This window comes from Diabrotica virgifera, chromosome 8, assembly GCF_917563875.1.
Source record: "Diabrotica virgifera virgifera chromosome 8, PGI_DIABVI_V3a".
In the NCBI taxonomy this organism is placed as follows: domain Eukaryota; kingdom Metazoa; phylum Arthropoda; class Insecta; order Coleoptera; family Chrysomelidae; genus Diabrotica; species Diabrotica virgifera.
Window position 1 is genome coordinate 207,388,874 of NC_065450.1, and position 25,709 is coordinate 207,414,582.

Consider the following 25,709-nt stretch of genomic DNA (forward strand, 5'->3'; position numbering starts at 1 on the left):
TTATAGAAAATTTGGGATCTGTAGGTACTTAGTTTATTAAGGCCCGGTCTTTTTAGCTCTGAATAAATAGTTATCGGGAAGTTTATCTGGCAGATATCATGTAAATCTGTTAAATAAACTTCTAGATATCTAATTATTCGGAGGTGAAAAGACCGGGCCTAATAAAATTAAAATAAGTGTATATGGATGTACATTACTGTATACTACAAGGTTACTACACGAGTCTCGATTTTTCGAATGACTCCAAATACGATTTCGAGTCCGTGCAAAAACACCATACCGAGTGATAAGAAGTATTCACTTCAACAAACAATCCTTAGCTTGTTATATAGTATAGTACTAGCTATGCCTACTATAATATACACACAACCAAACTTACATATATGGAATCATCTAATATTTTTTATTAAAGGAAAATAAAGCTAAATTTAATTTTCTTTCCTCCTTTGCACCTCTTGGAAGCCTAACTAACCTCTTGCTTGGGAGCCTAACCAAATCAACATACCTGCGAGCTATTAAAGTTGGTTGGATGAAAATTAAAGGATTTTTACCGATCATAATTCCTCCCTCTGAACATGACCGTTCCTCTGTTAATTTGTGAACAAAATCTGTCAGTTTCCGTTCTTGCTTGTCTTCTTCCCCCTCCATGTACACGAATTCGTTAATCATCTGATTTTACAAATCCTAAGTAGTTTTGTTTGAAAATAGCACACTTTTCCAATTTCAAATGTTCCAGTTTTGGTGTTGAAGACACCACCGGCGCCCATATAAAAATTTTCAGGGGGGGGCAGACGTGAAAATGTTGCACATTATATTTTGTATACTTTGGATAACCATATATAGTTTAAAGCAGCCGAAAAGCCAGGGGGCCACGCCCCCCCCCCTGCCAATGGGTATGGGCGCCTATGGAAGACACCAATTTACGTGATCAATCTTGTGCTTCCAGGTTAACTCGGGATCTCGTAACTTTCTCCTGCTATATATAGTCCTTGGACACGGCAACTCTTCTTCTTATCATTTCAACTAAAATACGCCTATAGCTTCCAAAAGCTGCAGGTTTCAAATACATAGTGATTCCATATAAGTTTGGTTGAGTATATATTATATCTCATATACCTATTACATCTCGTATGGCTCACTATTTGCGGTGTGCAAGTACTTGGAAGGGAATTGAGAAACGATCGTGCGCGAATAGGGGAGAAATATTGCAACTTTCTTAAATAATTCATATTATTTTCAATTGAAATTCTTAAATTGACGTATATTTCATATCTACTGTCATTGAAGAAGAAAAATTATATGTTGCTCCACAATATATTCGCGGTCAGACAGACGGACAGACAACCTAGGTCTAATTTCTTACCTTTAGTACTATCCTTGGATTATAAGCTTTAATTTGACACCTCATTTGTCATTATACCTAGTATAATGACGAAGAAGTAAATGTTATTATTCTATTATTCTTGTAGGTACCTACATTTAACATTGATTGAAATATTATGAAAGAAATATATAGAAAACAGCATGGCAACACTGTGATGCACAAACATAAAATTTCAGCCACATTCAACTGTGCCGGCTGTGCGTTACATAGGGTGCTTTAAATCCATAATGTCCAAAATTTTTATATGGGCGCCCGTGATTATAAGTAAAAATCTACAAATACAAAAGTTTAATAGATAAAATTAAATGCAATTAGAGGACAAAAAATCAGGACAAAAAAGTCCTGAAGTCCATAAATATTTGACTGATTAACAACAAAATTCAACAAATATATTTATTAAAAATTCAAGTAACATTACTGAACGTGTGGTGTGAGTCGAGCTTTAGCCAGCTGAATTCGATTGGCGGAATGCGAAATGGTGCAAGGTGCAATGACGATTATTTTAGGGAAATACAGTGGAAAAAACATATTTCGCTTCAAACAATATTATGCCTTAAGTACTTATAGAATAGCAATAATATAACCGGTTTTCTTTTTTCCTGCTACTAATGAATATTATTTTGAATATTCTGAGCAGAAGAGTAGTAGTTAATTCGTCTTATTTTTTTTGTTTGAAACTACAACACTAGACAAACACAAACGTCATTTTATATTGACGTCTCCGCTCCGGTATCTAATAGTGCATAGTGCAGTGCAATAGACACAAAAAGGCCAAGACTTTAGTAGTCTGAATGGTGTATTTATGTTTTAGGAACTAAAAATGCAAGACTCTTTAGATGATTACGTTAAATTAGCCAAAAACATTCAATCAGAGGGTAGCTCCAAAGAGACGCAGTAAGTGATCATGAAAGTTATTGTGTGAAAAAATAGGACAAAACTCTTGCAAAATCTTGCATGATTTCATAAAAACCACTTTGTTTGTAGGAAAGATGTCCAGATTGCTGCTCTAAGGAAAAAAGAATGCGAAACGAGAGCGTTCAAAATTGTTGAGTTTTCAATAGAAGGAAAATTGAGACCAGAAATTTTTACCAGATGTGTAAGTCTAAACTTTTAATGCTATTGCGTGTATGACTGTCTTATAGGCTAACTTGCAAAGTTTATTTTGTTGTTTGGGGAATTCCGTATGAAACATTTGAACAGTCATTTATTTTCCAGCACTTTCTGACCTGTGGAACTAAATTGTTCCAACAACTACTGATGTATGACAAATAGGTTCTTTTTATGAACCTCCTCCTCTATCTTTTCATCTTCTTAAAGATGTAATGAAGTCATATAATTTGTTTGACTATTTCTGTACAATTATCTCTCTACTGTGTGTGTTTTTGCTTCAGAGAATGAATGACCAGCCATGTCCTTCATTTGGTCAGACCATCATACTGGAGATCTTCCTCTGGATCTTTTGCCTGCTATGTTACATTCAAATGTATATATTTTGTATATTTTGTGTACTGTATGTACAGTTAGGATCACTGAATAGTTTACACCTTAATTTTTATTACCAGAGAACGGCAGTTCTTGCCAGTGGCGCATACCTATACCCCCTACACGCGACACTATATATACACGAAATTTTCGATTTTCTAAATCTGACTGAATTGAAAATTGGGCCAACTCACATCTTAAAGTTCAGGAAAAGACTCACCCATTCATTCGTCAACCATCCATGTTGGTCCAAGGGTGTGGATTTTACGGCCCTTCCTATTTAGGGTCTGTTTTTCGTTCTCGTCCCCAAAACTCCCAAAAACTTCGAAAATTTAGCTCCGACCTTTGCGGCTTATAATAGAAGCAATCATTACCTTTCCAACGCATGTCTAATTTTGAAAATCGGTTATACCGTTCAAAAGTTACTGAGCTCAGAAATATGAGTCACTTTTTATTTAAAAAAGGGAAACTGTTTGTGGATATGTTTGTATGTATGTATGTATGTGTAGAAAAGTTAAACCGATCTGAATTTTTCTTTCTGTGTTTGAAGAGGGGGTGAGGGCTGATTCAGAACCGGTGTAGTTTGTGAGTTTTGACTACCCATAAGCCAGCTATTGGACTTGGTAGATACAAAACGGCATATTTTTTGGCGGTATATATCTTCGGTTCAAAAAGAGACAGGAGAACAGTAAATACACCAAATCAATAGCGCTGAGTCAAGCTTTCAAATGGTGTCTAAGCAGTCAGGATCAGACATACACACGGCTCAGTATAGCCAAAAAACTGAAAAACTAAACTTTGAAAATTTTGGTTTTTCGACAATTACTCAAAATTTCAACCTACGAATGACTCCAATAACTGAGCGTTTGTAGAAGAACTCTAGACGAATCTAATGGTGTATACCTTATATCCAGGAAATTTCGAATTTTTAAGTTATTCGTGGTGTGCAAGTACTTGGAAAGGGAAACGAGAAACGACCGTGCACAAGTCACTGAGAAATATTGCAACTATCTTAAATAATTCATATTGTCAATTGAAATTGTCAAATTGACGTATATTTCATACCTTCTATCATTGACGCAGAAAAATTATATATTGCTCCACAATATTGATATGATATGCAATTATTATATAGAGGTAAATTTAATTAATTGTATTTTGCTTGCAGTACTGCATTTTAATAACTGATTTTATTTACTACATACAATTGTTTACGTTTGCTAAACATAACCTGCATCTTATTTTTTCTTCTTATTATTTTTTTGGACTATGGTCTTGACAATTATCCAGCAACCAGGACTAATATAATTGGCCAATATAATTAAAAGTGCGAATAAAAGTACAGAGCGTAGAAATAGAGGTCGCTTTACTGAACTTGCACGGTCCCAATAGGCTTCATAAGTATGGTCAAATCTATTTCTTATGGGGAAATTTTCAACCTCAATAATTCCTGTAACAGCTTCAGTTATCATACTTGACCTTAGATGCATAAGATCCTTTTTGTCAGTACGGTTCAAACTCATGTTTAGTGAACAAAATCGGTTAAGCCGTTTAGATGTTATTAAGCTACAAAAGTATAATCCAATTAACGATTATTCCCTAAATGGGTTATGTAGTTGTAGTGGTTATGACGCTAATTTGATCTGGCAACAGGCAATGCTAGTTCATTTACCGGCCATCCCAATATTTTTTTCAATCTATTTCGAATAGAAAAAAAAATCTAGTGTACATTCGATGGACACTAGATTATTTGGGAGATAATGCGACAAAGGCGACCATTTATAAAGCTTAACGTGTAATCGAGAAACATTGCATTCAACTTTATACATTTAATTTATAAATAACTTTGAAAAACTCCTGACACAAGAATAAAAAACTGCTAAACGCCGTAAAAATGAGTGGCGCATACAATATTCCAGCTACAAAAGATCTGACATGAATATTACGTGGCGCGAAAATGTATTTTCATTTTGATGCAAAACAAAATTCTAGTTTTATTTTAAAAGATTTGAAGTAAACGTGCCACAAAAGAGTTTCAAAATTCAAACTGTATCAAAGTTACTCTTTTGTGGCACGTTTTACTTCAAATTGGGAAAATATTATGAAAAAATCTTTTAAAATAAAACTAGAATTTTGTTTTGCATCAAAATGAAAATACATTTTCGCGCCACCTAATATTCATATCAGATCTTTTGTAGCTGGAATATTGTATGCGCCACTCATTTTTACAGCAATTAGCGGTTTTTTCTTCTTGTATTGTAATACTCTACAAGTACAGTGTCATATGGATTTGTCAAAGTCAAAAAATTTCAAAAAGTCAATGCTTGTCAAAAATATGGCTAGTGTTGAAAAATAAAATAAAACGATATCAAACTCCTCCAAAATGGTTAGAATACATTTGAGTGGTATGCAAAAAGCAAGAGCAATTGCCAAACTCAAAGAATGTTGTTCACTAAGGAAAGTTGCTGCAGATTTGTATGCAAGCCATTTGTGCATAATATATGGAAAATAAAAGAAAGATGGGATAATTATCACTCTATAGCAAGGTTGGGCGGTTCAACAGGGCAGAAGATCTCCACAGATCAACAGGATGAGTTATTAGTAGATTATTTGAGAGAATCTCCTTTTGTCAGAGCTCAAAAAGCTAACGAAGAGACAGCGTTTCCGGGCAGTATTTGCACTGCACGTAGAAGAATTACACAAATTATTGTTTGTTATTTAACATTGTTTATCATTATTTAATATAAAATAGATTTAAAATAAAATGGATATTTTAAAACCATGCTTCCCTATTTTCGTTAACTATTAAGACCATAATCCATTTTATTCAAAAAAACTTCTTTCTATACTATCCATTTTGTTAAATTTTGTAAAATATATTTATGTATATTATTTTTATTTTTTAATTTTAATCAACCTATTGTAGATACACCACTGTTAACGTCACTTTGACGTAAAAGATGGGTTTAAACGAGGTAAAAATTTAAAAAATTGGCTCCTAGATACGTAAGCCTGTAAACTATTCAATGATCATAACTGTACAGTTGGAAAAATGATAGAATACCTATGAACAGTCACATCAATCACTTATTTTGTATTTGCTGTCTTTCTCTATAAATAACAAATGTGTGTTATAGAAAAAGACAACAAATACAAAATAAGTGATTGATGTGATCCTTCATGGGTATTGTTTCATTTTTCCGACTGTACTGGAAGGAAAAATAAGGACCTTTGTTATTATTATTATATTATTAAATATCATTTGTTACATGCCTCCTTCGTCTATTAGGTATATATCCAAAATATCTCAGTATATTTTTGTTGATAGTTTTCGTGAGTCCAGTTTTTATGTTAAATTCTTCTAATATTGAATTATTTGTGTGATGTGTGGTCCATGGTATACACAACATTCTAGGGTAAACCCTCACTTCAAATTGAAATTATTATAGCCATTATACGCTTCGAATAAGATTTTTTGATGGTCTATGTTTCTGAAGCATAGGTGGCGATAGGAAATATTAATGCTAACAAGTCATAATTTTGTGTTTTTTTATAATGTCAGTGTTCTTCCATATTTTGTAAGTTTCACTGTTGCTGATCTGGCCATTGGGATGCATCAATGGATCTCATCTTGGCCACCCTCCACTGTTAGTGATGACAGAGCGTATATAAGTTAGTCGTCTAACCACTTCATAACCTGCCATGTTTCTATCTATGTTGATTCTTTCTGTTTCTATTGATGATCATTACTTTGGTCCTTTGTATATTTATTTTCAAACCAGCTTCTGTACTCACTGTGTCCAGCTTATTCATAATTTGTTCTAGTTCTTCTGATCAAGACGTCAGTATAACCATATCATCACCATATCCTAGTGTTTGATTATTCTTCCTCTTATTGTTGCTCCACATTGTTCTCATCATTCCTCAAAAACTTGACACATAATGTGTTCACTGTATGTATTATATAGAATGGGCAATATTATACATCCCTGCTGAACTTCAAAGCCACAAGTTTTTCAAAACCACCTTATTAACTCATACATTAGCAGTATTAGGTACCTATTGTTGTTCTGAAGCTATTTCCCTGTGGCATTTTTATAATCAACTATTTTCAATGGGAAATAAGCCACAATTTTAAGAAAAAAATGATTTTATTAGTGTTTCGAAACCCGATTTGGGCTTCGAAACGTTAATAAAATCATTTTTTGATAAAATTGTGGCTTATTTCCCATTGAAAATAGTTGATTATAGGTACCTATCTATGTCCAGTTTTGGTAATAGATTTGATATCGTGGCATATCCATTTCTCTAAGTAAATCAGTGAGTGAAAGAACAATATAAATGCCAAAAACGACATTTTGAACTGAGCAAACACCGGGCAAAAGAACAGTATAAACACAACTCTCTGCGATTCAATATCGACAGGGCAATTTGGTAGATGAGTGAAAGAACGGGAGGAAGGATTCATTTAGTCATTGATAGTAAAGGGTTAACAATCTTGCATTCCATGCATTGTTAATAAATATTTCTAAACAAAACCAATAAATGTAGTTTCAGAATTGTGTTTTTTTGTAATTGAGTGAAAGAACAGTACATGTACATGATACATTTTTACAAATATCTTTCTTCTGGAGTTTGTTTTAATAAATTTTATTTGGCCATTTAATAAATAAGCACAAAAGCTACAACTTTACAATGTATGAAAATATCAAAAAACCGCTAGATTTTTGTTTAAATGGTTTTTTAAATTTTCTTAAAATGACAGTTTTGGAGATGTACTATTCTTTCACTCACCAATTCAAGTACATGCCACATTTTAAGTTATCGAAGGCCTTGGAGTAGTCAACAAAGTACAAATATGTTTCTATATTAAATTCTTGGGATTTTTATATTATATGATGAATATTACGAATGTGTTCTCTTGTTTTCGTACCTAGGATGAATCCCCATTGTTGTTGGGAAATTTGTGGTAAGAGAATTGATTTTAGAGTCTTTTATTGATAGTGGTTAGAAGTACTTAGCTTGTAGGGGATATCAATGCTACTGTACGGTAACTGCCATCTGTGGGTGAACCTCTTTTACATATGGGAATAAAAGTTAGTTTACTCCAGTTATTTGAAGTTTTTCAGGTATTCCAGATTATTACAGATTCTAAGCATAACTTCAGTCCTTACCTCTCCCATTTCTTTGACTGTCTCAGTTGTTACTCCATCTTCCTCTTCTCCTTTTTTTAATTTTACTTTTACTAATCTGATTTCAGTATTTGTGATTATTTTTCATAATTTTTTAATGTTATTGTCTGAGTCATTTTTAGAGAATAGTATTGCGCAATATTATTTCTATATCCTTGCGTAACTTGGTGGGTTTTTTATGAGCATCCTGGCATAAATTAATTTTTTTATTTTCATTTTAAGGCCAATATTCTATCTATTTTTCAGTTTAACATATTTTTTAATATTGTAGCTTCCATACATTAATCAATCACATTATCAAGATATAGTTGAAGAAAGGGCTATTACAAAGCTATGTGGCTACTCAGTATGTGGAAGAAAGATTCCAGAAATGCCCAAAAAACAGTTTTACATATCAACTAAACATAACAAAGTGTATGACATCACAGATCGGAAGAACTATTGTAGTAACTTTTGTTATAAAGCTAGTATACATATAAAAAAACAGATCGATGATAGTCCTTTATGGTTGCGCAAGCTAGATTCCATTCCAGAGTACCAATTTTTAGGTAGTGAAGGAGGGTGAGTTTACTTTTTTTTGTCTATTTTTAAAGGTTAACTTTGTTCGCATAACATTCAGAATCATTTGGGATGATATATTTCAGTAAACAAGTATCCAAATAAATAAAAGGACTTAATATAGGAGTGCAACAGAGAGATTCACTATCAAATGTAGTTATTCCTATAGTAGCATTAATAGGAGCAAGTCACAACTAATAGAAGTATATAAGGTAATTGATCCTCAGGCACAAAAGATAGGGCTTAAAATAAACTAAACAAAAACCAAGTACATGACTGTTAAAAGAACACCTACAATGAAAATAATATCGCAATAGACAACTATACCATCAAATGTGTGGAAGCTTTCACATATCTGGGCCCAGAAATCAATCAAAAGAAAAAAGCAGTGAAATTAATGCACATATTTTTAGTGGGAATCGTATCCGAGTATAGATGTATCCGAGATGTATAGATGACATACGAGAGTATAGATGTATCCGAGTATAGATGTATCCGAGTATAGATGTATCCAGGAATATATGTATCCGAGATGAAAATAATAAAATACTAATTCACGAAAAGGATGTCAAAAAGAGATGGAGAAAGTATTTTGACAGTTTATTAAATGAAGAATTTAACAGACAGCCTGTAGAGTTAACGGAGACAGTAACAGCAATGGTCAACAGAATAACAAATGAGGAAGTGGCTCAAGCGCTTCAAAAAATAAAGAAAGGAAAAGCAGTCGGACCAGATGATATTCCTGGGGAAGTATGGAGAGCATTGGGAGAGACAGGAATAAGTTGGCTAGCAGGTCTATTTAATAGAATTATGGAAGTTGGACAAATGCCAGACGAATGGAGAAGCAGTATATTAGTACCTGTCTACAAAAACAAGGGAGACATACAACAATGTACAAACTACAGGGCTATAAAACTACTTAGCCGCACCATGAAAATGTGGGAGAGAGTAAGTGATAGACTAGTCCAGAAAGCCACTGCGCATCCACTAGGAAAAATATTCCGATTCGGATTTTTTGCACAATCTTACTCAAAAAGGACCCCTTTTAACAAATTTTCATGTTGCCAGGACCAAAAGTGGGTCCAAAATTTTTTTAATCGTTATTTCCTAAAATTATTTTTTTGCATGGAACAAAGTTTTTTTACGTTTTTTGGATGATTCCAAACAGAAAAGGTCTTTAGTGACTTTTCTCTAAAGTTGATTGTTTTTGACATATAAGCGATTAAAAATTGAAAAATTGCGAAATCGTCCATTTGTAACCCTCAAAAACTATGTGAAAGACTGAAAATTTGAATGTTGCCAAGGTAGGTAGATATTCTTTAAACATCGATTGATGAAATCCCGAAGAGTTTTTGCAATACAGTATTCAAAACTCCTTTGTTTTTGAATTTCTAATCACGCGTGCGCGACACTATTTTCCACCGTTGCATGTGTATACAGTATGGTTCAAATGAAAGGAATAAATTCGTTATTTCGTAAACCGGCGACTTCAAGGAAAAAACCCGAAACAGGTCGATTTTTATTTTTAAGTTATGATATTGTGGCATATATGGTATACTAGTGTCGTCATCCGTCTGGGCGTGATGACGTAATCGATGATTTTTTTAAATGAGAATAGGGGTCGTGTGGTAGCTCATTTGAAAGGTTCTTCAATTCTCTATTCAGTAATATAAACATTTATATAATTATTTATACAGGGTGTCCTTCTACTTCTTTTTTTGTCAAATAATTTAATTTAATAAAAATTTTTTGGACACCCTGTATAAATAATTATCTAAATGTTTACATTACTGAATAGAGAATTGAAGAACCTTTCAACTGAGCTGCCACACGACCCCTATTCTCATTTAAAAAAATCATCGATTACGTCATCACGCCCAGGCGGATGACGTCACTAGTATACCATATATGCCACAATATCATAACTTAAAAATAAAAATCGACCTGTTTCGGGTTTTTTCCTTGAAGTCGCCGGTTTACGAAATAACGAATTTATTCCTTTCATTTGAACCATACTGTATACACATGCAACGGTGGAAAATAGTGTCGCGCACGCGTGATTAGAAATTCAAAAACAAAGGAGTTTTGAATACTGTATTGCAAAAAACTCTTCGGGATTTCATCAATCGATGTTTAAAGAATATCTACCTACCTTGGCAAGATTCAAATTTTCAGTCTTTCACATAGTTTTTGAGGGTTACAAATGGATGATTTCGCAATTTTTCAAGACCTTTTCTGTTTGGAATCATCCGTCGTGTGGTAGCTCATTTGAAAGGTTCTTCAATTCTCTATTCAGTAATGTAAACATTTAGATAATTATTTATACAGGGTGTCCAAAAAATTTTTATTAAATTAAATTATTTGACAAAAAAAGAAGTAGAAGGACACCCTGTATAAATAATTATATAAATGTTTATATTACTGAATAGAGAATTGAAGAACCTTTTAAATGAGCTACCACACGACCCCTATTCTCATTTAAAAAAATCATCGATTACGTCATCACGCCCAGACGGATGACGTCACTAGTATATATACAAGTATAGTATATGCCACATATCATAACTTAAAAATAAAAATCGACCTGTTTCGGGTTTTTTCCTTGAAGTCACCGGTTTACGAAATAACGAATTTATTCCTTTCATTTGAACCATACTGTATACACATGCAACGGTGGAAAATAGTATCGCGCACGCGTGATTAGAAATTCAAAAACAAAGGAGTTTTGAATACTGTATTGCAAAAAACTCTTCGGGATTTCATCAATCGATGTTTAAAGAATATCTACCTACCTTGGCAACATTCAAATTTTCAGTCTTTCACATAGTTTTTGAGGGTTACAAATGGACGATTTCGCAATTTTTCAATTTTTAATCGCTTATATGTCAAAAACAATCAACTTTAGAGAAAAGTCCTTTCATTTGCACCATACTGTCGGTGGAAAATAGTGTCGCGCACGCTTGATTAGCAATTAAAAAACAAAGGAGTTTTGAATATTGTATTGCAAAAAACTCTTCGGGATTTCATCAATCGATGTTTAAAGAATATCTACCTACCTTGGCAACATTCAAATTTTCAGTTTTTCACATAGTTTTTGAGGGTTAAAAATGGCCAATTTCGCAATTTTTCAATTTTTAATCGCTTATATGTCAAAAATTATCAACTTTAGAGAAATGTCACTAAAGACCTTTTCTGTTTGGAATGATCCAAAAAACCTAAAAAACTTTGTTCCATGCACAAAAAATTAGGAAAAAAACAAAAAAAACGTTTAAAAAATTTTTGACCCATTTTTGGTCCTGGCAACGTGCAAATTTGTTAAAAGGGGTCCTTTTTGAGTAAGATTGTGCAAAAAATCCGAATCGGAATATTTTTCCTAGCGGATGCGCAGTGGCTTTCTGGACTAGACAGATATGTGAAGAAAGCAAAATATCCGATAATCAATTTGGCTTTATGCAGGGTAGATCAACAACAGATGCAATTTTCATTGTAAAGTAACTGATGAAAGAATACAGGAATAAAGAGACCAGCGCTCATATGGTATTCATTGATCTTGAGAAAGCATATCATAGAGTTCCTCGAGAGATGATGTGGTGGGCACTCAATAAGAAAGGAGTCCCTAGCAAATATATAAAGATTGTGAGAGATATTTATGAGGGAGTAACGACTAGTGTTAGGACAGGTGTGGGAGAGACTGATAAATTTCAGATGAAAGTAGGATTGCACCAAGGCTCGGTGCTTAGTCCTTATCTATTCTCATTAGTTTTGGACCAGATAACAGCGAAACTACAGGGTAGCATTCCATGGTGCCTAATGTATGCTGATGATGTACCTAGTGTTAATAGGAAATAGTGAAAGAGACTTAGAACAAAAACTGGAACAGTGGAGACAAACTCTGGAAGAAAAAGGTTTAAAAGTTTAAAACTAAAAACAGAGTATTTGGAATGTTCATTTAAAGATGGAGTTAATACAAATAAAATGGTATCTTTGGATGGTGAAATGATTGTGAAAAGCAATAGTTTTAAGTACTTAAGATCGGTATTACAGAGTAATGGAGAAATAGATGGAGATGCATGCAGTAGAATTAGGGCTGGTTGGATGAAAATTCCAATGAAGCTGAAGGGAAAATTCTATAAAACAGCCATAAGACCGGCTATCATGTACGGAACTGAATGTTGGGCAGTGAAAAAGAAAGAGGAACAACGAATGCATGTGGCGGAAATGAGAATGCTTAGATTAAGATGGTTTGGCCATGTTCAACGTCGAGACGTTAATCACCCAATACGAAGAATAGCTGAAGTGCAGATTCCTGGAAGGAGTAGGAGAGGAAGACCAAAGAAGACCTGGGGGGAGACGATTAGGCAGGACATGTTGGTAAAGGGGATTAACATTGATATGACCCAAGATAGAATTGTTTGCAGAAATGCAATTAGGGAAGCCGACCCCGCATAGGGATAAGGCAAAGAGAATGATGATGATTTTCAGTGGGAATCGTGCATATTATGTAAATAAAAGATTAATGACATCGAAATTATTATATAAAAGGACCAAAATGGCTATCTATTAGTAGAACATTAATTAGACTGGTAGTAACCTATGTTTATGACAATTTAAAGACAAAAAAAGATGCAGCACACTGAAGCACAACTCAAGACATTCAAAAGATCGATACTGAGGAAAATATGTGGCCCTGTGCAAGAGTAAGACAGCACATGGAGAATTAGGAGCAACAACAAGAATGATGAATTTAATGAAGGGAAGGGCACAACATTCATTGTAAGATTTGTTAAAAGTCAGAGCCTATCATGGCTGGTACATATCCATAGATAAGAAGATACAGAATCAACAAAAGAAATATTACAATGAAAGCCGAAAGGAAAACAAAAAATGAAGACCCAGAATAATATGGTCGGATGATGTGGAAAACGACCTGAAAACTATGAATGTAAGACAATGGAGGAGGACACGATAGAGGTCAAAATGGAAAGACATAGCCAGGCATGCAAAGACCCATCCAGAGTCTTTAAGGGTTTATAAAACAGAAAAGATATATTATAATTCAAACGATTGCTAATAGACTTTTCATATAATAGATCTGACATGTTTTTAGAGAAATAATTTGCCATTTTCAGGGGCTTACCAGGTGAACTTATAGACCAAGGCATATCTAAACCTGTAGTTGAACCTTTATTCACTTCCGTGGGTAGCTTTACTAATGTTTCTTTAGAAGATATGATCAACAAAGAAAAAGGGTCCAATAGAGACCAAAATAAAGCAAAACAAACAGGTAAATTAGTCTTATTATTACTAGATTTTGTTGAAATAATCTACTGTTCCTATAAATATCATACTATTAACTGTTTTCGAAAAGATTCTTTAAGGGGGAGGGGCATGGTTTGAAATCAACATTTCAAGCACATTTTTGTGATTTGTTTTGAAACTATGGTAGAATTATTTTATTTTTAAATTAAATAAGCATATTAAGTACAATTGAAAGAATATTAAAAAAACCTATAGGAAAAATATTGAAAAATATGCCAACAGTGGTAAATTTGTACAGACACCTCAAAAAAATGGATATTGCGGTGGTCATCATAACTGGTTACTGGATCATGTAAAATAAAAAATTAAAAAGATTTAATTAGATTATGAGTTTCTCAAGGTAACGCTGTCGGAGTTTTTTTTTATTTTTAACGATTTTTTAGTTCTTGGTATACTTCGGAAGTTAAAAAAACCAAATTGTAACAAAAGTGTGAAAACCAAAAAATAAGCATAAAAACAAATATATCTCGACAGCGTTAAATCACGAAATGTCTACAGAGAATCTATGTAAAATTTCAGGAGGAACGGCTGTAGTAGTTTTTGAGTTGCAATGTCCACCGCATTTGAAAAAGCAGTTTTGAGAAAAGCTCGTTTAAAGTTTTGACAACTCCGTCTATGTCTTCTTTTTTGTCTGTCAAATCGTAAAGTGATGCACACCGGTATATGCTTTTGAATCGCGAACTAATCTACAAAAGAGAAGGTGAACAGTTGTTGAGCATTTCTCACTACCCTCAAGCATGCTGGCGCGAAACCGCGGCAAAGCGAGTCAAAGGTATAGGTATGAAAAAAAAGTTGATTAATAGGAAGCTGAAAATTTGTTAATAGCTTAAGGGTGTCTAGTCGGATAAACTTTGATATATGGGAACACTGAAACAGGGGCAGTTTTAATTGTGAAACAGGTTAAAAATTTGGAACGGTCACACCACAAAAACGGCACATTTATTTTGTCCGACAGAACAGACTTTAACTCTACGAACAGAGATTAAACTCTCATCCAAAAATTACACTGCTATTTATCACCAAATGGGCGTTTTAATGAGTGGAACATGTAGAATATGTCAAATGACAGGAATTATGACAGGTAATAAATAGTAGTCTGATTTTTGCATGAGAGTTTAATCTCTGTTCGGAGAGTTTAAGTCTGTTCTGTCGGACAAAATAAATGTGCCGTTTTCGTGGTGTGACCGTTCCAAATTTTTAACCTGTTCCACAATTAAAACTGCCCCTGTTCCAGCGTTCCCATACATCAAAGTTTATCCGACTAGACACCCTTAAGCTATTAACAAATTTTTAGCTTGCTATTAATCAACTTTTTTTTCATACGCGGGATCCAGACCTAGGAGAGATATTCAACATGCTGTATCTTTGGTAATTTTACTCCGATCAATCTAAAATTATCAGTGAATATTCTTGAATTTATGCACTTTCATTTAAAATAATAAATCAAATTGGATTTCAAACCGTACTCACCCCCTTAATAAAGGTAAATGCCACTTCTTTATGCAGTTTTTATGTTATTGTGCTTCATTGCTACTATATTATCCAGTGGCGGCTCGTGGCTTTAGGGACAGGGTCGGCAAGGTTTTGTCTCCTCAGATAGGTATGTCATCTAATTAAAAGGCTTCAATTTCATATGAGATTTTTGGTTTTTGTTTTATTTTTATTTTTTTTTTGTTTTTTCCTATAAATTTAGAACCTAAACCTGTTTATAAATTAACTCTAGTCTATGTTGTTTCGAAGTAGCAAAATGGGTTATAACGTCATTGTAAAATTTATTATTGTTTTAGAGGGATTTTAAAAGTTTTTTTCTATTGACATTCGAGACAAGCACATCATCTCTTGTTTTATGGTGTTTCGACAATACGTTTTGACTCTTTTGATACAAGAGAAATCCCGTTCATTTGAGGCAGAATTTGCCCACATTTGAGAACAATAATTTATTAATTTCGGAAACGGTTTGTTGTACCTAATGAATTGCAGTACCTATAGGTATAAAATTATACATATTTTGTAACTTATCCCACCTTCCGAAAATATTTGAATCAGCATATAAAATTTCATTTTTTTATTTTATTTGATTAAAGAATGATGGATAATTTTTAATGAACTTGTCTAATAAATATTTTGAAAATTCTTTGGCGTAACTTTTAAATTTTGAATCGTCAAAGAGGTACATGACTTATGACAGTGAGTAAATAAAGCGGGGGTGTAATAGTTTTAACTTTTGCCTGGAGACCATACAATTCACCGGACATCAAGGCCGTCATAAGTTTGCCTTACCAATTTATTTTTGATATCCAAAAATTTTAATCTGTCCTTTAAAACACCAAAAATATATTCTGTCTTATGGCTTTTACTCACGTCTGAAAACCTAAAAACCTCTCATAAATATCAGACGTAACGCGTATCGAAGAACAATTGATAATTGTGAATGACATGTTACCTCTCAGTAGTTTCGTCTACTTCTACCGAAAAGGATCAAAATGTAGCTACTAATTGATTCTTTCATTCTGTGCTGTTTTAGGTACTCCGCTAAACCTCTTCGATACAGAAAGTAAATTAGAAAATTCCAGATCGTATTTGTTAAACAATTTTATTTGTTCTCTATAATTAACTTGATTTAACGAATTCTCCGATTCATCCCGTCCCCTAAATGGTAATTCCTGGCAACTTAAAAAAAACTACAATAGCAATAATTAAACGACGTAAAACTACTTATTTCATAGTTTCATCCCGGGCGCCCGGGACGTACAGTTCACCAAGAATAGCTGAAAGTCTGAAATTCTAACTGCCTGCGCGAACAATGAAGTGAGAACGCACTCGGAAGGAAAAAGATAGCCTGTACGCGCGGGTGAACTTTAAAATATAGGTACAATCGGAGACACAAATATAGAAACGTAAAGTTTGAATAGTTTCTAATAGGTCCCGTACACAATTATTATTACTGTCATTACTTTTCTTCAGTATATTTGTAGTATTTTTTTACAAAGTGATATGTAATAAAATAGATCCAACAAAAACCGCTTGTGTTGCTATAAATTATGGCATTATAAACCAAAAATTATATTTTTATATTGACTATTTATACTTTATATTACCATTACATTGACCAAAAGGTTTCGGAGAAAAAGGGCGTAAGCAGTAGGGTAATAAAGTAGTAATAAAATCGTCTATTGCAATACTAAATAGAAATTAAATGTTCGGTCCCGGTGAAGCATAAATATGGTGTCTTTGTACCAGTACCTTTTGTTAAAAGAGATATTTATAACCTTTCTCGTATCCATTTTCATAGCATTTGTCGTCATCGTTTTATTCAGTCCACACAAACTTTTCACTAATTTAAAATCAAAACTGACATTTTTTTCAGCGACATATTGCTTCATAGAAGCCCATACTAACTCTATAGGATTCAAATCCAGATAATATCTTGGGTAACCGTAAAACTGAATGTCCTTTATCCTCGAGTATTTTGTCAATTTCATAGGCTTTAAACAGAGGTTTGTGTAATTTTATAATGTCGTATAATTCAAATTTCAACATGTCATCTGTAAAGGAAATATTTCGCGTTGTCAGCCACTGCTGCATTTCTGCTTTCCTGGAAGACATAGTTGGACATTTCTCAGTTTGTACGTTGTGATACGGTGCATTATCAATCACTAAAACGCTGTTCGGGGGCAAATTTGGTATCAGTTTTTCCTGAAGCCACTTTTTGTAAATGTCGTAGTTCATTGCATCATGATAATCTCCTGTTTTTATAGTAGGTTTGTAGCGCAGATAAGCGTTTTTAACAAAACCACTTTCACCTCCAGCATGCACTATCACAAGCATCTGTCCTTTAGATACTGGTTTTTGTATGCCCTTGTTTGAACTATCAGACCAGCTCTTTTGGTAGGTATGAGATGAATGGACGTATGTTTCATCCATGTATATAATTGGGCGATTTGCGTTCCTGTAACGTTTCATACTACGCAAGAAATTCAGTCTAAGATGTTGAATACTGGGCTTTTCCATTAATAATTTTCTATTAGTTCTGGTTTTTCGCCAACGAAATCCCATCTTTGTAATTACTGTTCGTAGGCTTTCTATGGAACCTGAGTAGTTGTACTCCTCTGCAAATGTTCTGTGTATGCGTTTCACAGTTGGGACTTGTTTTTGTGTTATACAAAAATCCATTATATAACGTCGAAGACGCCCTATATCAAAATCGTCCGAGCACGTTTTTGAAGCGCTTTTTTTTCTCTTTTTGTTTGGAGTTACAAATGAGGAATATTCGCCATCTTCAATTAATTGCATTTCCCGAGCAATTTTTTGAACGCTGCTTAAACTAACACCTGTTGCCAATACCATACGTTCCTGCACTTTTTTCAAATCTCTACACGGTTCATTGTTTTTCGCTTCATTTATCATAAAATGAATCACGTTTGCTATCACTTCCCGTGTCTGATTAAAAATTTAAAACTTTTCCCTTCAGATTCGATTTAAACAAAATTTGCAAATTTTAAATTGATTCTCCTTTGCGGTTCGTACTTACAAAAAAATGTTTCGCAGACTGTACCGACTTGTTCACGTTACAAACGATAGATATTAAGTGAACGCTCAGTGCGAGATCCGTCGGATGACGAATGCGCATCATGGGCGTGGTTATTTTCAGACTTTCAGCTATTCTTGGTGAACTGTACCTAGCCCGTACGTGACTAGGTACTTGCCTTGCTGCCGTTTGCAGATCACCGATCGGCAGATTGGTATCTGCCGGACTTGCTATTCAAATGAATACGGCGAATGTATAATTGGTTGCCTATCGGCTCATATTCCATAGCTTCTTATTACAATCAAATCGTCAATCTGGGGACGGCTTGTCGAAGCAGGGCTATCGCAATCGGGTGCATGGCTATAGGATCATTAATTTGAAAAGTCTCTTACGCACAGGAATCACTTAACGTATCGGATCGATCGAATTCTTTTAAAAACAATGAATAAAATTTAGTCTGTATTATCTCACAGGTATTTTTTTATTTCACATAAACAAATATCATCAACTCTGATTAAATTAAATATTTAAAAAAATCTATAATGTGTCCATAAATGTGTGGGTCGGCACTGCCGACCCTGATCAGCGCCACTGATATTATCTAAAAATTACTTGATTCATGTCTTTTTATTGGTTCTTCTTAGTTAATTTCTCAGATTTCTTTGCTTGATTCATGTCTTTTTATTGGTATTTCTCAGTTAATTTCTCAGATTTCTTAAAATCAAGCTTCATTTATGTCCATCTTATCCCAGTGATTAGTGAATTGATGTTACAGGAAATAAGAAAAAGTCCAAATTGATCAAAACCATGCAAACAATCACAGAAATAGAACAAATAGAAGAAGAAGAGACAACTATACAAGTAAAGAAGGAACCTGTCGGCTACAATCCCTTACAAAAGTCATCTAGTCTACCAGTGATAATTGAAAATGAAGAAAACATTGAAAACAAACCAGAATCATTCGAATCTTCACACAGTATATCCCATACGAAGACTAGCTTTAAAAAGACGAGAACAAAGTCTACAAAACTTCCTAAAATCGATATTGAAGACCAAATTAAGAAAGTGGTAAAAGAATGGTTGACTTTAGAATCTCTGATATTTTTATATGGTGAACCTAAAATTAAAACTGTTTTGAATGAGAAAAAATTAAGTGAGTATTTTGAAAAATTGCAAATAGACAATTTACAGAGGGACCAACAAATTAAATATATGGATATATGTAGAAGGCTCAATTTAAGGGAAATGGCTGATGAAAAATTTGATAATTCCTTAATTGGAACAAAGCTACAGCCTCCACCAGATTATGGTAAGTCAATATTTTTAGGTTAGGTTTATTTTTAGTGTAGGCCTGTAGGCATATATTATATAACTAACAAAACTGGATACAATTTTTGTTTTCTAATTAATGGTTTTATCTCTCTATAGTTCCCAATTCCAACCCTCCTTGTGGAGTATTGGAGGCTTATGCATTTCTTGGCCAAAAGTGTAAAATTGCCGACTGACCGTGTTAGCGCATCTTCTTTCTTGATTATTCTCTGGATAAACTGTGTACTAGTTCCTTCCATTCTATTTCATTTCTTGCTCTGTTTTTGACACCCCATCTTAGTCCAATTTTTTTGCGTTTTCTCGTTGTAGTTCTTTTTTAGCTGTTGTCTGGCGTAGTTCTCTTCCAGCAGTTGTATCTTTCCTCTCTTTATTTTCCTTTTTGGTTGGTATTCAAGTGCTTGTCTCGCTATGTTGTTTTAATCTTTCCTCAGAGTATGGCCAATCCATTTCCCTTTTTTCCCTTGACTGTCGCAGATATGTTAGTTTGTTTTATTCTTTCCCATAGTTTTGTATTAGAAATTCTATGTATGTTGGGCCAGTATATTTTCAAGATTTTTCTTATTAAAGATTTGATTACAAAAGGTAGTTGGTTTGGTTGTAGTTTCATCCTGTTCCTGCTCTGTAAAGTAGTATATTTTTGATGCAAGTATGATTTTATAATATTTTCTCATCAGATCTTATTCAGGTATGTCAACAGAGCAAAAACTTGCAAAAGTACATATGAGCCGCTCAGAGGAAAAGTGGTATAACTGCATATAACTTAACTGTTGGTAAATAAAGATTTTTTTCATGTTAACGAACTAAACACTCTCAGTAATACTTATTGAGCCAGTTGTGACGGATTCTTGACAATATTTTGTTGAAATTTATAAGGGATGCCGAATTACAATGATTGAAGTTCTTTGTTCCTTTATACATAATTAGAAGAATACCATTTCACTAACAAACGTTTTTGAGTTATACCACTTTTTCTCAGCGCGGCTCATATTGAGAAATCAAAAAAGACTTGCAAACGTATTAAGAAATCAAAAAAAGACTTGCAAAAAATAATTAAAAGTCAATTAACATGAAGGAGATAATTATTATCACACAGTGTTGCCCCATTAGAATCTTAGTTTTTATGGGAAATACTTAAAATATTAGCAGGTGTGGTATTCTGCCTAACTGTGGAATATATATTTACAAAATATTGCCTTCTGAATCTCTTAAACAATAAAATATCAATACTTATGTTCTAAAAATAGATGCATGTCTTTCTAATCTCCCCATCGGAATGAATTTCAAAGTATTTATAAATAAGTATGTATGACCAACTTTAAGGGGTAATTCTACCTGAAAAGATTATGACAGTTTGCTCGATAAACATATGTCCGGAAATACAACTAAGAATTTTATATTCACCATTGGCACGCATGCGGGTAATGGCCTGAAATATTCTAAAGAAAATAATAGTACGCTACTGAGATATTTCAAATTAAAAATAACTTTTTAATTAATCGTTCAATAGGGAACTTGCACATTTTTTTATTACATAATAATGTTCAGTTTTGTATAACAATGCGATTTCCAAAATTTCACGCTTCAAAAACTCATAATAACTTAGAAGTACAAATTTAAAGTCTTCTTTATCTTAAAATAGTTCAAACGACCCGTGACGCCACAGAGTTTAACTATGTGGTTCCGTTTATGGTTATATTTACGTATGTTCTTCTTCTTCTTCTTTAGTTTATTGGCCTCCACCTACTTGGGTATTTGGCCAGCTCGTCGTCGGGGAATAAAGGAAAAATATTTATACTCTAATGACATTTATCGTATGTCGTTGTAATAATATATACCAGTTTGTTGAGATTGGAGTTTGATACAGTTTTTGAAGGAAAGGAAAGAAGGTTTACTATTGAAAATAAAACCATTTTGTAAAAGTACAAATTTTCTATGAATAGTTCAAACGATCAAAAACACTTTTAACGTCACGTAACTGTATTTTTTACTGACGTTTATAATGTCTAATTAAAATTATATATACAATTGGTGTAGAATGTAAACATACAACCCCGTGACGTCACGACGCGTTTTGGGGTGGCTGGTATAAGTTGAATTTTTAGTCGTCTTTAGGGGCCAAACGAAAGACAAAACTTTTTTATCTTTGATACAGGTTCTAAATTATGTTCTGTTGTGATTTATACCATTTTTCTCGAATTTAAAATTTTATGCAAGTTCCCTATTTGTGACAAAAAATGTATCTTCCCATTTTTTCATGCGACGCGCCGTTTTTATGCAAAAAATATCTTAATGCTTACAAAGTATAAGTTTCTATACATTCATATAGAAACTTACGCCGAATATTTTGTAAGCGTTAAGATGTTTTATTTTTTGCAGGAAAACGGCGCATCGTATGAAAAAAAGGGAAGATACATTTTTGTCACAAATTCAACGAGGAATTCAAAAATGATTTTTAATTTGAAATATCTCAGTGGCATACTATTTTTTTCTTTAAAAAATTTCAGACCATTACACGTATGCGCGCCAATGGTGAATATAACATTCTTAATTGTATGTCAAACAATGCGCAATAAGTACCTCTTAAAACCCACCAAATTTCATTTGCATATCTCAATCGGTAAGTAGAACAATAAATAAATCATCAGTTTGTAAGAATAATTTCAACACTCCGTATCTCAGAAACGAAGCATTTGCGGACCTATGTTTATAAAGTAAACTATCATTATTTTTTCATGTATATTTACCCCTTAAAGTTTTTCATACTTCAAATAATGAATGGGTTGCATGTGAGAGTACATACTAATGTAGTAAAGAAAGAAAGACGTTCTCACAAATCTTTGTTTTACAACTGACGACCGGTTTCGCTGTCTACAATTTGCACAGCATCCTCAGATGAGGATTACCTCCTGAGGAGATTACCTCCTGAGGAAGCGAAACCAGTCGTCAGTTGTAAAGATTTGTGGGAACGTCTTTCTTTCTTTACTACACTTTGTCATACTTATTTAGAAACACCCTGTATATACATATTATCATAATATATTTATCATTTTTAGCGAAAATTAAGCAAGAAAATAAGGAGCTCACCATCAAAGTGAAGTGTTTCTTTAGCGGGGTAATGTTAGAGAAGGAAGACAGTAATTTTCCGTCGAAAACTAAAAAAACTGAAGAAAATAAAGACTGTACCGAAAGTCCTGTAGTATTACCATTAGTTGATGTAAATTCTCAGAAGGCATTAAGAAGAAAAATATTCTTAACGGCCGTCAATAAATCGTAAGTAACTAATGCTTTTGGTTAACTGTGTCTAGATGCGTTAGTTGAGCTTTCTATCTCGTTTTTGACATCATCTGCAACATTTATACCGGAAGCCTTCCAAGACTTCGTTAAATATTATTTCCGAGTACACGTTAAACAAAGTTGGGGATAACATGCGACCTTGTCTGGCACCTTTTTGAATGAAAATTTTGTCTGTTTCTTTGCCGTGTACCAGAATAGAAGCTTCTTGATTCCAATATAGGTGTTGTAAAAGTTTCAGATCTTTGTCCTTCTAATTCCAATCTTATCTAGATACTCAAACAGTTTATCATGTTGGACCCTATCAAACGCATTTTCAAAATCTATAAAACAGTCGTAATTTGGTTTCTGTATTTCCCATGATCTTTGATGTCAAATAGTAAAGATATTTATTTTAGATCTTTACATACTCATATGCTCTTTTTTATGTATTATTATGCTCTCTATTTTCTCTCTGTTAAGATATTGATCAGCATCTTATTAATTTGATTAATTAATTAATTATTTTAATTACTACTCATGGAAACAATACCAAAATTTAATAAAACTTTCCAATAAAATTTATTCTCAGGGCTAATTGATTTTAAAGTATTACCTTTAGTTTGTGGCTTCTAGTATTTCTCGTTGCTCACTTCATCCAGGACAAAACAAGGAAATAAATGTACTCAAAATCATGTAAATTCTACAAATATTATTCATTTATATGCTATACCATAAATATACGATTCCAAATGTATGCTTAAACGCAATTTTGTTGTAAAAATTTCTTATCTAATAAATTAATCTTTAATTCTACTAACTCCTTTTTTTAACAAATTTTCCTTTAAAAGATTCGGTAGACTGTTCTTATTATTATAAAAATAAAACAAATTTTAATTTTCACGTTTTTAAATAGATTATTTATATCTTCTATGAATTTATGAATAAATGAACTATGCTGTAAAATTGTCAAATTAAAAAAAATATGGTATGTAATATAAAACAACTCTCTCCTTTTTACAAATAATCTGACTAACCTTTTTTATCTTCTATACTTCTTATCATTGATTGTGTTGTCCTCGGTTCCCCCACACGTGCTCCTTCGGATGCTGCGACTCTCCTTTTCTTCCAACTGCTTCACCAACAAACAGCACTCGCTCGAAATCTCCTCAATTTAGTCTCTGACTCGATACAAACAATATCAATCTTTATACTTCCAAGATTTTTTTCTCAGCTGGATGTCTTATGCAAAATTTATAAAAACCGCCTACTCGTTCCGTACAGAAACTGGAATCTATTCGGACATGAGGGGATTTTACTTCTCGACTCGATCACGATTTCGTCTCAACAGAAATCTGCTTATACGGCCACCAACTTAACCACTTCACACAAAATCACTACTTTCTGAACTGGGCTGCTCTCTTCATATCTTAATTACACAGTAACTTTTTTCCTTCATCAATCTGAGACTCAAACACTCTGTTTTTCCTCCATCCATATCTTCTCGCCAATCGCAAGCATTCTATCTACACATTACATCCCTACTTTCCTTTTTTAAAAACAAATAGTGTTGTATACAAAATTTCCCGTCTTGTCAAATTCCAGGAGATACCAAAATTAATTTTTGTTTTACATGCTAGAAAAAACCCTATATTCGAAAACTAAACAATTTTGTTTATTACCGTCTTTACTTTCTAGGAAGCATTTAAAAATGTTCTATTGTTCACGTCAAACGCAAATACATCCACTTTTTAAAACCGATTGTAATTTAGTTATATTGTTCTTGAATTGTTAAGTCCGTTCGTAGAATCTTAATCACTAATGTTTTTCACTTTCCACGAAACACTGCTTACGACTAAAAATATATTATTTACAAATTTTGGCCATATACAGGGCGATGAAAAGTTACAATCTTGTGGTGTGGGATATAAAATGAATTCGCTAAATTTTCTCCATAAAAATTATATTACAGTATTTTATTGTTTTTAGGATGCAACAACTGCTGCAAGGTTTGCGAATTAAGTTTTACAACACGATACTTACAGATTTGCAGAATCTAGTTAAAACTTTCAACCTTAACGCAGATAATATTGTATTTAGGCCAGTTGTATGGAATTACATAAGTATAATATTGCTCAATATGTAAGTAATCGGCAATATCCATAAATTAGCTTACGTTTGTAAACTTTAGACTTTGGAAGTTTATTTTTTATATTTTCTCTTTTAGATTATCTATTCGTGATTCGGATATTAAAAAAGTATTGGAAGAAAAGGCTTCACAGGAATACATAAAGCTCGAAATGTCCATTTTGCCTAATAAGGAAGTAATAATAGGTCATGTAATGAAGGAGGTCTCTGATATTGATCTTTTCATTGAACACTATATTTCCTCCAATTGATGTGATTATTTATTAATTTTAAGTAAACATTAACAACTAATGTGATTTGTTTTATTTATTATTGTTTTATTTGCTCATCTTCACTATAAAACATACTTTAAAAATCTAGGTATATAACAAAAGTGAAGACCTAGAACAGATACAAAATGGATATAAGGAGGACAATAAACGATAAGATAGAAAACATCATAAAGTCTGTTAAGAACAGAAAAAGTCCTGGGCCAACCGATATCCCCAATGAGATGCTT

General features: G+C 33.1%; 1 protein-coding gene across 1 annotated transcript; it reads left to right on the forward strand.

Moving 5' to 3' along the window:
- Positions 1-1,883: 1,883 nt before the first annotated feature.
- LOC114331043 (RNA polymerase II subunit B1 CTD phosphatase Rpap2) lies at positions 1,884-25,501 on the forward strand. Its single transcript, XM_028280508.2, has 8 exons — positions 1,884-2,278; positions 2,369-2,480; positions 8,330-8,619; positions 13,746-13,900; positions 19,239-19,772; positions 22,846-23,062; positions 25,052-25,204; positions 25,290-25,501. The coding sequence occupies exons 1-8, from the start codon at positions 2,205-2,207 to the stop codon at positions 25,459-25,461; spliced, it is 1,707 nt and encodes a 568-aa protein (XP_028136309.1). The 5' UTR covers positions 1,884-2,204; the 3' UTR covers positions 25,462-25,501.
- Positions 25,502-25,709: the final 208 nt, after the last annotated feature.

Coding starts and splice junctions, on each gene's coding strand:
- LOC114331043 (XM_028280508.2), top strand. CDS start 2,205: ATGCAAGACTCTTTAGATGATTACGTTAAATTAGCCAAAAACATTCAA. Junction 2,279..2,368: donor GGTAGCTCCAAAGAGACGCA/GTAAGTGATCAT, acceptor CTTTGTTTGTAG/GAAAGATGTCCAGATTGCTG. Junction 13,901..19,238: donor AAATAAAGCAAAACAAACAG/GTAAATTAGTCT, acceptor TTGATGTTACAG/GAAATAAGAAAAAGTCCAAA.